The sequence below is a fragment of the Pseudophryne corroboree genome (genome assembly GCF_028390025.1).
Source record: "Pseudophryne corroboree isolate aPseCor3 chromosome 6 unlocalized genomic scaffold, aPseCor3.hap2 SUPER_6_unloc_4, whole genome shotgun sequence".
Classification (NCBI taxonomy): Eukaryota; Metazoa; Chordata; class Amphibia; order Anura; family Myobatrachidae; genus Pseudophryne; species Pseudophryne corroboree.
In genome coordinates, this window is record NW_026967605.1 from 265,253 (window position 1) to 278,090 (window position 12,838).

The following is a 12,838-nucleotide window of genomic DNA, read 5'->3' on the forward strand; positions in this document are numbered from 1 at the left end:
TTGTGGTAATTTGTGAGATGGAGGAAGGCTGGGGGCAGGATGTGGTAGTAATAGGGGAGATGGAGGGAGGCTAGGGGCAGGATGTGGGGGAGATGGAGGGAGACTAGGGGCAGGATGTGGGGGTGATGGAGACCTGTGGTAATAGGGGAGATGGAGGAAGGCTGGGGGCAGGATGCGGTGGTAATAGGGGAGAAGGAGGAAGGCTGGGGGCAGGATGTGGTGGTAATAGGGGAGATGGAGGAAGGCTGGGGGCAGGATGTGGTGGTAATAGGGGAGATGGAGGAAGGCTAGGGGCAGGATATGGGGGTGATGGAGACCTGTGGTAATAGGGGAGATGGAGGAAGGCTGGGGGCAGGATGTGGTGGTAATAGGGGAGATGGAGGAAGGCTAGGGGCAGGATGTGGGGGTGATGGATCCCTGTGGTAATAGGGGAGATGGAGGGAGGCTAGGGGCAGGATGTGGGGGTGATGGAGCCCTGTGGTAATAGGGAGATGGAGGGAGGCTAGGGGCAGGATGTGGGGGTGATGGAGCCCTGTGGTAATAGGGGAGATGGAGGGAGGCTAGGGGCAGGATGTGGTGGTAATAGGGGAGATGGAGGGAGGCTGGGGTCAGTATGTGGTGGTAATAGGGGAGATGGAGGGAGGCTAGGGGCAGGATGTGGGTGTGATGGAGACCTGTGGTAATAGGGGAGATGGAGGGAGGCTAGGGGCAGGATGTGGGGGTGATGGAGGCCTATGGTAATAGGGGAGATGGAGGAAGGCTAGGGGCAGGATGTGGGGGTGATGGAGCCCTGTGGTAATAGGGGAGATGGAGGGGGACTAGGGGCGGGATGTGGTAATAGGGGAGATGGAGGAAAGCTAGGGGCAGGATGTGGGGGTGATGGAGCCCTGTGGTAATAGGGGAGATGGAGGAAGGCTAGGGGCAGGATGTGGGGGTGATGGAGCCCTGTGGTAATAGGGGAGATGGAGGAAGGCTAGGGGCGGGATGTGGGGGTGATGGAGCCCTGTGGTAATAGGGGAGATGGATGGAGGCTAGGGGCGGGATGTGGTAATAGGGGAGATGGAGGAAGGCTAGGGGCAGGATGTGGGGGTGATGGAGCCCTGTGGTAATAGGGGAGATGGAGGGAGGCTAGGGGCGGGATGTGGTAATAGGGGAGATGGAGGAAGGCTAGGGGCAGGATGTTGGGGTAATAGGGGAGATGGAGGGAGGCTAGGGGCAGGATGTGGGGGTAATAGGGGAGATGGAGGGAGGCTAGGGGCAGGATGTGGGGGTGATGGAGCCCTGTGGTAATAGGGGAGATGGATGGAGGCTAGGGGCGGGATGTGGTAATAGGGGAGATGGAGGAAGGCTAGGGGCAGGATGTGGGGGTGATGGAGACCTGTGGTAATAGGGGAGATGGAGGAAGGCTAGGGGCGGGATGTGGGGGTGATAGAGCCCTCCTGTGATTGGAGGAAGTGTTGGCAGAACACGTTGACGTCATACTTTTGTTTCTTGTCCTGCAGGGGGTCTGATGCCTCCCTCCTCCCCTCCATGAACAGATCTCTCTCTGTGCCAGACACTGGGTCCTTATGGGACCTTAATACCTCAAACACATCGGCAGCAGGTAAGTCCTGTTACGGAGAATGTGCTCTCACATTGCGCCCACATGCAGGGTGCTAGAGCTCTGCGTAGACACCTCTGCAGCACGTGAATGGACTTTTGTGTGTTCTGTCTCCGCCATCTGTGAGCTCTGTGGTCTTTGGCGATTACTATTATCCTCTGGAAACGCGCTCTCATCTGTGAGAAACTTGTATTAGGTCTGGTCCACACTTGCCAAGCAGTTCCTTTATGTCAGGAGAGTAGGGAAAGGACAATTATATTTTGTTCTCTGTAACTAAGAAGTCTCAGGAGAGACCGGCTCCTCTGCATCCTGAATGCACCAGCAATAGGTTCTTCTATGGGTGCCCATCCGGACCTCCTCCTGCCTCACATCTCTGGTCCAGAGCAGGGGTGTGGTGTGTACCTTCTCTAGCAAACCCTGTTAGAGACTTGGCCAACGTTTGGGCCGAGAATGGCTTTTCTGTGGGAATAGGGGAGCTTTAAAGGTTCTGTCCCATCTGGGGGATATAGAGGGGAAGGAGTCAGGATTTCACTGGGTTTTTCTTAAAGTGAGTCTGCAGTGTTTAGCATCCACAGAGGAGACTGGAGCTTGCAAGATTGGCTCCTGAGGATACAGTTACATGTCTCATACAGTACAGGCAGAGCCAAAATAGGCATCTCCTTACTGCGCCCCCCAGTGGCCAGACAGAAGAACAACAAGAAGGGGTAGTGGGAGGAATGTCTCAAGCTGTTTTTTTTTTTGTTTGTTTTTTACTTGTTGTAATATCCACAATGTGGTTCAATTTACTTTCTCTTCTCATTCCCAGGTGGGGAATCCGCTCTGTGGGACCTGCCAGTCACTGCTGTCTCTCAGGGGCCAATATTAGAGCAGCTGCAACTGCAACAAAAGGTATCATTAGAAGGGACTACCATCCCAGACCTGTCAGTACAGTAATAGCAGAGAGATACAGGACAGGATGGAGGTGTAGTGACAGAGCTGTGTGTGTGGGGTCAGTACAGGAATAGCAGAGAGATACAGGACAGGATGGAGGTGTAGTGACAGAGCTGTGTGTGTGGGGTCAGTACAGGAATAGCAGAGAGATACAGGACAGGATGGAGGTGTAGTGACAGAGCTGTGTGTGTGTGAGGGGTCAGTACAGGAATAGTAGAGATACAGGATGGAGGTGTAGTGACAGAGCTGTGTGTGTGTGGGATCAGTACAGGAATAGTAGAGATATACAGGACAGGATGGAGGTGTAGTGACAGAGCTGAGTGTGTGTGAGGGGTCAGTACAGGAATAGCAGAGAGATACAGGATAGGATGGAGGTGTAGTGACAGAGCTGTGTGTGTGGGGTCAGTACAGGAATAGTAGAGAGATACAGGACAGGATGGAGGTGTAGTGACAGAGCTGTGTGTGTGTGGGATCAGTACAGGAATAGTAGAGATATACAGGACAGGATGGAGGTGTAGTGACAGCTGTGTGTGTGTGAGGGGTCAGTACAGGAATAGTAGAGAGATACAGGACAGGATGGAGGTGTAGTGACAGAGCTGTGTGTGTGTGGGGTCAGTACAGGAATAGTAGGGAGATACAGTACAGGTTGGAGGTGTAGTGACAGAGCTGTGTGTGTGTGGTCAGTACAGGAATAGTAGAGAATACAGGACAGGATGGAGGTGTAGTGACAGAGCTGTGTGTGTGTGAGGGGTCAGTACAGGAATAGTAGAGAGATACAGGATAGGATGGAGGTGTAGTGACAGCTGTGTGTGTGTGTGGGATCAGTACAGGAATAGTAGAGAGATACAGGACAGGATGGAGGTGTAGTGACAGAGCTGTGTGTGTGAGGTCAGTATTGGAATAGTAGAGAGATACAGGACAGGATGGAGGTGTAGTGACAGAGGTGTGTGTGTGTGTGTGTGTGTGTGTGTGTGTGTGTGTGTGTGTGAGGTCAGTACAGGAATAGCAGAGAGATACAGGACAGGATGGAGGTGTAGTGACAGAGCTGTGTGTGTGTGGGGTCAGTACAGGAATATTAGAGAGATACAGGACAGGATGGAGGTGTAGTGACAGAGCTGTGTGTGTGAGGTCAGTACAGTAATAGTAGAGAATACAGGACAGGATGGAGGTGTAGTGACAGAGCTGTGTGTGAGGGGTCAGTACAGGAATAGTAGAGAGATACAGGATAGGATGGAGGTGTAGTGACAGCTGTGTGTGTGTGTGTGTGTGGTCAGTACAGTAATAGTAGGGAGATACAGGACAGGATGGAGGTGTAGTGACAGAGGTGTGTGTGTGAGGTCAGTATTGGAATAGTAGAGAGATACAGGACAGGATGGAGGTGTAGTGACAGAGCTGTGTGTGTGTGAGGTCAGTACAGGAATAGCAGAGATACAGGACAGGATGGAGGTGTAGTGACAGAGCTGTGTGTGTGTGAGGTCAGTACAGGAATATTAGAGATACAGGACAGGATGGAGGTGTAGTGACAGAGGTGTGTGTGTGAGGTTAGTACAGTAATAGTAGAGAGATACAGGACAGGATGGAGGTGTAGTGACAGAGGTGTGTGTGTGTGTGAGGTCAGTACAGGAATAGTAGAGAGATACAGGACAGGATGGAGGTGTAGTGACAGCTGTGTGAGGTCAGTGCAGGAATAGTAGAGAGATACAGGACAGGATGGAGGTGTAGTGACAGAGCTGTATGTGGTCAGTACAGGAATAGTAGAGAGATACAGGACAGGATGGAGGTGTAGTGACAGAGGTGTGTGTGTGTGAGGTCAGTACAGGAATAGTAGAGAGATACAGGACAGGATGGCGGTGTAGTGACAGCTGTGTGAGGTCAGTGCAGGAATAGTAGAGAGATACAGGACAGGATGGAGGTGTAGTGACAGAGCTGTGTGTGTGTGAGGTCAGTGCAGGAATAGTAGAGAGATACAGGACAGGATGGAGGTGTAGTGACAGGTGTGTGTGTGGGGTCAGTACAGGAATAGTAGAGAGATACAGTACAGGATGGAGGTGTAGTGACAGAGGTGTGTGTGTGTGAGGTCAGTATTGGAATAGTAGAGAGATACAGGACAGGATGGAGGTGTAGTGACAGAGCTGTGTGTGTGAGGTCAGTACAGTAATAGTAGAGAGATACAGGACAGGATGGAGGTGTAGTGACGTGTGTGTGAGGTCAGTACAGGAATAGTAGAGAGATACAGGACAGGATGGAGGTGTAGTGACAGCTGTGTGAGGTCAGTGCAGGAATAGTAGAGAGATACAGGACAGGATGGAGGTGTGGTGACAGAGCTCTATGTGGTCAGTACAGGAATAGTAGAGAGATACAGGACAGGATGGAGGTGTAGTGACAGAGGTGTGTGTGTGTGAGGTCAGTACAGGAATAGTAGAGAAATACAGGCCAGGATGGCGATGTAGTGACAGCTGTGTGAGGTCAGTGCAGGAATAGTAGAGAGATACAGGACAGGATGGAGGTGTAGTGACAGAGCTGTGTGTGTTTGAGGGGTCAGTGCAGGAATAGTAGAGAGATACAGGACAGGATGGAGGTGTAGTGACAGAGCTGTGTGGGGTCAGTACAGGAATAGCATAGAGATACAGGACAGGATGGAGGTGTAGTGACAGAGCTGTATGTGGTCAGTACAGGAATAGTAGAGAGATACAGGATAGGATGGAGGTATAGTGACAGAGCTGTGTGTGTGAGGTCAGTACAGGAATAGTAGAGAGATACAGGACAGGATGGAGGTGTAGCGACAGAGCTGTGTGTGTGAGGGGTCAGTACAGGAATAGTATAGAGATACAGGACAGGATGGAGGTGTAGTGACAGAGCTGTGTGTGTGAGGGGTCAGTACAGGAATAGTAGAGAGATACAGGACAGGATGGAGGTGTAGTGACAGAGCTGTATGTGGTCAGTACAGGAATAGTAGAGAGATACAGGATAGGATGGAGGTATAGTGACAGAGCTGTGTGTGTGAGGTCAGTACAGGAATAGTAGAGAGATACAGGACAGGATGGAGGTGTAGCGACAGAGCTGTGTGTGTGAGGGGTCAGTACAGGAATAGTATAGAGATACAGGACAGGATGGAGGTGTAGTGACAGAGCTGTGTGTGTGAGGGGTCAGTACAGGAATAGTAGAGAGATACAGGACAGGATGGAGGTGTAGTGACAGAGCTGTATGTGGTCAGTACAGGAATAGTAGAGAGATACAGGATAGGATGGAGGTATAGTGACAGAGCTGTGTGTGTGAGGTCAGTACAGGAATAGTAGAGAGATACAGGACAGGATGGCGATGTAGTGACAGCTGTGTGAGGTCAGTACAGGAATAGTAGAGAGATACAGGATGGAGGTGTAGTGACAGAGCTGTGTGTGTGAGGTCAGTACAGGAATAGTAGAGAGATACAGGACAGGATGGAGGTGTAGTGACAGAGCTGTATGTGGTCCGTACAGGAATAGTATAGAGATACAGGACAGGATGGAGGTGTAGTGACAGAGCTGTATGTGGTCCGTACAGGAATAGTATAGAGATACAGGACAGGATGGAGGTGTAGTGACAGAGCTGTGTGTGTGTGGTCAGTACAGGAATAGTATAGAGATACAGGACAGGATGGAGGTGTAGTGACAGAGCTGTGTGTGTGTGGGGTCAGTACAGGAATAGTATAGAGATACAGGACAGGATGGAGGTGTAGTGACAGAGCTGTGTGTGTGAGGTCAGTACAGGAATAGTATAGAGATACAGGACAGGATGGAGGTGTAGTGACAGAGCTGTGTGTGTGTGGTCAGTACACGAATATTATAGATACAGGATAGGATGGAGGTGTAGTGACAGAGGTGTGTGTTTGTGTGGTCAGTGCAGGAATATTAGAGAGATACAGGATAGGATGGAGGTGTAGTGACAGAGCTGTGTGTGTGAGGGGTCAGTACAGGAATAGTATAGAGATACAGGATAGGATGGAGGTGTAGTGACAGAGCTGTATGTGGTCAGTACAGGAATAGTAGAGAGATACAGGATGGAGGTGTAGTGACAGAGCTGTGTGTGTGTGGGGTCAGTACAGGAATAGTGTAGAGATACAGGACAGAATGGATGTGTAGTGACAGAGCTCTGTGTGTGTGTGTGAGGGGTCAGTACAGGAATAGTAGAGAGATACAGGATAGGATGGAGGTGTAGTGACAGAGCTGTATGTGGTCAGTACAGGAATAGTAGAGAGATACAGGATAGGATGGAGGTATAGTGACAGAGCTGTGTGTGTGAGGTCAGTACAGGAATAGTAGAGAGATACAGGACAGGATGGAGGTGTAGCGACAGAGCTGTGTGTGTGAGGGGTCAGTACAGGAATAGTATAGAGATACAGGACAGGATGGAGGTGTAGTGACAGAGGTGTGTGTGTGTGTGAGGTCAGTATTGGAATAGTAGAGAGATACAGGACAGGATGGAGGTGTAGTGACAGAGCTGTGTGTGTGAGGTCAGTACAGTAATAGTAGAGAGATACAGGACAGGATGGAGGTGTAGTGACAGGTGTGTGTGTGTGTGAGGTCAGTACAGGAATAGTAGAGAGATACAGGACAGGATGGAGGTGTAGTGACAGCTGTGTGAGGTCAGTGCAGGAATAGTAGAGAGATACAGGACAGGATGGAGGTGTGGTGACAGAGCTGTATGTGGTCAGTACAGGAATAGTAGAGAGATACAGGACAGGATGGAGGTGTAGTGACAGAGCTGTGTGTGTGTGGGGTCAGTACATGAATAGCATAGAGATACAGGACAGGATGGAGGTGTAGTGACAGCTGTATGTGGTCAGTACAGGAATAGTAGAGAGATACAGGATAGGATGGAGGTATAGTGACAGAGCTGTGTGTGTGAGGTCAGTACAGGAATAGTAGAGAGATACAGGACAGGATGGAGGTGTAGCGACAGAGCTGTGTGTGTGAGGGGTCAGTACAGGAATAGTATAGAGATACAGGACAGGATGGAGGTGTAGTGACAGAGCTGTGTGTGTGAGGGGTCAGTACAGGAATAGTAGAGAGATACAGGACAGGATGGAGGTGTAGTGACAGAGCTGTGTGTGTGAGGTCAGTACAGGAATAGTAGAGAGATACAGGACAGGATGGCGATGTAGTGACAGCTGTGTGAGGTCAGTACAGGAATAGTAGAGAGATACAGGATGGAGGTGTAGTGACAGAGCTGTGTGTGTGAGGTCAGTACAGGAATAGTAGAGAGATACAGGACAGGATGGAGGTGTAGTGACAGAGCTGTATGTGGTCCGTACAGGAATAGTATAGAGATACAGGACAGGATGGAGGTGTAGTGATAGAGCTGTGTGTGTGTGGTCAGTACAGGAATAGTATAGAGATACAGGACAGGATGGAGGTGTAGTGACAGAGCTGTGTGTGTGTGGGGTCAGTACAGGAATAGTATAGAGATACAGGACAGGATGGAGGTGTAGTGACAGAGCTGTGTGTGTGAGGTCAGTGCAGGAATAGTAGAGAGATACAGGACAGGATGGAGGTGTAGTGACAGAGCTGTGTGTGTGGTCAGTACACGAATATTATAGATACAGGATAGGATGGAGGTGTAGTGACAGAGGTGTGTGTTTGTGTGGTCAGTGCAGGAATATTAGAGAGATATAGGATGGAGGTGTAGTGACAGAGCTGTGTGTGTGAGGGGTCAGTACAGGAATAGTATAGAGATACAGGATAGGATGGAGGTGTAGTGACAGAGCTGTATGTGGTCAGTACAGGAATAGTAGAGAGATACAGGATGGAGGTGTAGTGACAGAGCTGTGTGTGTGTGTGGGGTCAGTACAGGAATAGTGTAGAGATACAGGACAGAATGGATGTGTAGTGACAGAGCTGTGTGTGTGTGTGTGAGGGGTCAGTAGAGGAATAGTAGAGAGATACAGGACAGGATGGAGGTGTAGTGACAGAGCTGTGTGTGTGTGAGGGGTCAGTACAGGAATAGTAGAGAGATACAGGATAGGATGGAGGTGTAGTGACAGAGCTGTATGTGTGTGAGGTCAGTACAGGAATAGTAGAGAGATACAGGATAGGATGGAGGTATAGTGACAGAGCTGTGTGTGTGAGGTCAGTACAGGAATAGTAGAGAGATACAGGACAGGATGGAGGTGTAGCGACAGAGCTGTGTGTGTGAGGGGTCAGTACAGGAATAGTATAGAGATACAGGACAGGATGGAGGTGTAGTGACAGAGCTGTGTGTGTGAGGGGTCAGTACAGGAATAGTAGAGAGATACAGGACAGGATGGAGGTGTAGTGACAGAGCTGTGTGTGTGAGGTCAGTACAGGAATAGTAGAGAGATACAGGACAGGATGGCGATGTAGTGACAGCTGTGTGAGGTCAGTACAGGAATAGTAGGGAGATACAGGATGGAGGTGTAGTGACAGAGCTGTGTGTGTGAGGTCAGTACAGGAATAGTAGAGAGATACAGGACAGGATGGAGGTGTAGTGACAGAGCTGTATGTGGTCCGTACAGGAATAGTATAGAGATACAGGACAGGATGGAGGTGTAGTGACAGAGCTGTATGTGGTCCGTACAGGAATAGTATAGAGAAACAGGACAGGATGGAGGTGTAGTGACAGAGCTGTGTGTGTGTGGGGTCAGTACAGGAATAGTATAGAGATACAGGACAGGATGGAGGTGTAGTGACAGAGCTGTGTGTGTGAGGTCAGTACAGGAATAGTAGAGAGATACAGGACAGGATGGCGATGTAGTGACAGCTGTGTGAGGTCAGTACAGGAATAGTAGGGAGATACAGGATGGAGGTGTAGTGACAGAGCTGTGTGTGTGTGGTCAGTACAGGAATAGTATAGAGATACAGGACAGGATGGAGGTGTAGTGACAGAGCTGTGTGTGTGTGGGGTCAGTACAGGAATAGTATAGAGATACAGGACAGGATGGAGGTGTAGTGACAGCTGTGTGTGTGAGGTCAGTACAGGAATAGTATAGAGATACAGGACAGGATGGAGGTGTAGTGACAGAGCTGTGTGTGTGAGGTTAGTGCAGGAATAGTAGAGAGATACAGGACAGGATGGAGGTGTAGTGACAGAGCTGTGTGTGTGGTCAGTACACGAATATTATAGATACAGGATAGGATGGAGGTGTAGTGACAGAGGTGTGTGTTTGTGTGGTCAGTGCAGGAATATTAGAGAGATATAGGATGGAGGTGTAGTGACAGAGCTGTGTGTGTGAGGGGTCAGTACAGGAATAGTATAGAGATACAGGATAGGATGGAGGTGTAGTGACAGAGCTGTATGTGGTCAGTACAGGAATAGTAGAGTGATACAGGATGGAGGTGTAGTGACAGAGCTGTGTGTGTGTGGGGTCAGTACAGGAATAGTGTAGAGATACAGGACAGAATGGATGTGTAGTGACAGAGCTCTGTGTGTGTGTGTGAGGGGTCAGTAGAGGAATAGTAGAGAGATACAGGACAGGATGGAGGTGTAGTGACAGAGCTGTGTGTGTGTGTGTGTGTGTGAGGGGTCAGTACAGGAATAGTAGAGAGATACAGGATAGGATGGAGGTGTAGTGACAGAGCTGTGTGTGTGAGGGGTCAGTACAGGAATAGTATAGAGATACAGGACAGGATGGATGTGTAGTGACAGAGCTGTGTGTGTGAGGTCAGTACAGGAAAGGTAGAGAGATACAGGACAGGATGGAGGTGTAGTGACAGAGCTGTGTGTGTGAGGTCAGTACAGGAATAGTAGAGAGATACAGGACAGGATGGAGGTGTAGTGACAGAGCTGTGTGTGTGAGGTCAGTACAGGAATAGTAGAGAGATACAGGACAGGATGGAGGTGTAGTGACAGAGCTGTATGTGGTCCGTACAGGAATAGTATAGAGATATAGGACAGGATGGAGGTGTAGTGACAGAGCTGTGTGTGTGAGGTCAGTACAGGAATAGTATAGAGATACAGGATAGGATGGAGGTGTAGTGACAGAGCTGTATGTGGTCAGTACAGGAATAGTAGAGAGATACAGGATGGAGGTGTAGTGACAGAGCTGTGTGTGTGAGGTCAGTACAGGAATAGTAGAGAGATACAGGACAGAATGGAGGTGTAGTGACAGAGGTGTGTGTGTGTGTGTGAGGTCAGTGCAGGAATAGTAGAGAGATACAGGACAGGATGGAGGTGTAGTGACAGAGCTGTGTGTGTGAGTGAGGGGTCAGTACAGGAATAGTATAGAGATACAGGACAGGATGGAGGTGTAGTGACAGAGCTGTATGTGGTCAGTACAGGAATAATAGAGAGATACAGGATGGAGGTGTAGTGACAGAGCTGTGTGTGTGAGGGGTCAGTACAGGAATAGTATAGAGATACAGGACAGGATGGAGGTGTAGTGACAGAGCTGTGTGTGTGAGGGGTCAGTACAGGAATAGTAGAGAGATACAGGACAGGATGGAGGTGTAGTGACAGAGCTGTATGTGGTCAGTACAGGAATAGTAGAGAGATACAGGATGGAGGTGTAGTGACAGAGCTGTGTGTGTGTGGTCAGTACAGGAATAGTATAGAGATACAGGACAGGATGGAGGTGTAGTGACAGAGCTGTATGTGGTCCGTACAGGAATAGTATAGAGATATAGGACAGGATGGAGGTGTAGTGACAGAGCTGTGTGTGTGAGGTCTGTACAGGAATAGTATAGAGATACAGGACAGGATGGAGGTGTAGTGACAGAGCTGTGTGTGTGTGAGGTCAGTGCAGGAATAGTAGAGAGATACAGGACAGGATGGAGGTGTAGTGATAGAGCTGTGTGTGTGTGGTCAGTACAGGAATAGTGTAGAGATACAGGACAGGATGGAGGTGTCGTGACAGAGCTCTGTGTGTGTGTGAGGGGTCTGTACAGGAATAGTAGAGAGATACAGGATAGGATGGAGGTGTAGTGACAGAGCTGTGTGTGTGTGGGGTCAGTACAGGAATAGTATAGAGATACAGGACAGAATGGAGGTGTAGTGACAGAGCTGTGTTTGTGTGAGGGGTCAGTACAGGAATAGTATAGAGGTGTGTGTGGTCAGTAGAGGAATAGTAGAGATACAGGACAGGATGGAGGTGTAGTGACAGGTGTGTCTGGTCAGTAGAGGAATATTAGATACAGGACAGGATGGAGGTGTAGTGACAGAGCTGTATGTGGTCAGTACAGGAATAGTATAGAGATACAGGACAGGATGGAGGTGTAGTGACAGAGCTGTGTCTGTGTGTGGGGTCAGTGCAGGAATAGTAGAGAGATACAGGACAGGATGGAGGTGTAGTGACAGCTGTGTGTGTGGTCAGTACACGAATATTATAGATACAGGATAGGATGGAGGTGTAGTGACAGAGGTGTGTGTTTGTGTGGTCAGTGCAGGAATATTAGAGAGATACAGGATAGGATGGAGGTGTAGTGACAGAGCTGTGTGTGTGTGGGGTCAGTACAGGAATAGTGTAGAGATACAGGACAGAATGGATGTGTAGTGACAGAGCTCTGTGTGTGTGTGTGAGGGGTCAGTAGAGGAATAGTAGAGAGATACAGGACAGGATGGAGGTGTAGTGACAGAGCTGTGTGTGTGTGAGGGGTCCGTACAGGAATAGTAGAGAGATATAGGATGGAGGTGTAGTGACAGAGCTGTGTGTGTGAGGGGTCAGTACAGGAATAGTATAGAGATACAGGACAGGATGGATGTGTAGTGACAGAGCTGTGTGTGTGAGGTCAGTACAGGAATAGTAGAGAGATACAGGACAGGATGGAGGTGTAGTGACAGAGGTGTGTGTGTGTGTGTGTGTGTGTGTGTGTGTGTGTGTGTGTGTGAGGTTAGTGAGTGCAGGAATAGTAGAGAGATACAGGACAGGATGGAGGTGTAGTGACAGAGCTGTATGTGGTCAGTACAGGAATAATAGAGAGATACAGGATGGAGGTGTAGTGACAGAGCTGTGTGTGTGGGGTCAGTACAGGAATAGCATAGAGATACAGGACAGGATGGAGGTGTAGTGACAGAGCTGTGTGTGTGAGGTCAGTACAGGAATTGTAGAGAGATACAGGACAGGATGGAGGTGTAGTGACAGAGCTGTGTGTGTGAGGTCAGTACAGGAATAGTAGAGAGATACAGGACAGGATGGAGGTGTAGTGACAGAGCTGTGTGTGTTTGAGGGGTACAGGAATAGTAGAGAGATACAGGACAGGATGGAGGTGTAGTGAAAGAGCTGTGTGTGTGAGGTCAGTACAGGAATAGTAGAGAGATACAGGACAGGATGGAGGTGTAGTGACAGAGCTGTATGTGGTCCGTACAGGAATAGTATAG

General features: G+C 49.3%; 1 protein-coding gene across 4 annotated transcripts in view; it reads left to right on the top strand.

Annotated features, from left to right (window-relative positions):
* GIGYF1 (GRB10 interacting GYF protein 1) overlaps positions 1–12,838 on the top strand; it is a 96,507-nt gene that overhangs the window by 66,276 nt on the left and 17,393 nt on the right. For all 4 annotated transcript variants that reach the window (XM_063950444.1, XM_063950443.1, XM_063950446.1 and 1 more), the window contains exons 17-18: positions 1,503–1,603; positions 2,406–2,488. In XM_063950444.1, the coding sequence (XP_063806514.1) occupies positions 1,503–1,603; positions 2,406–2,488 (184 nt within the window). The remainder of the gene's footprint in view (positions 1–1,502; positions 1,604–2,405; positions 2,489–12,838) is intronic.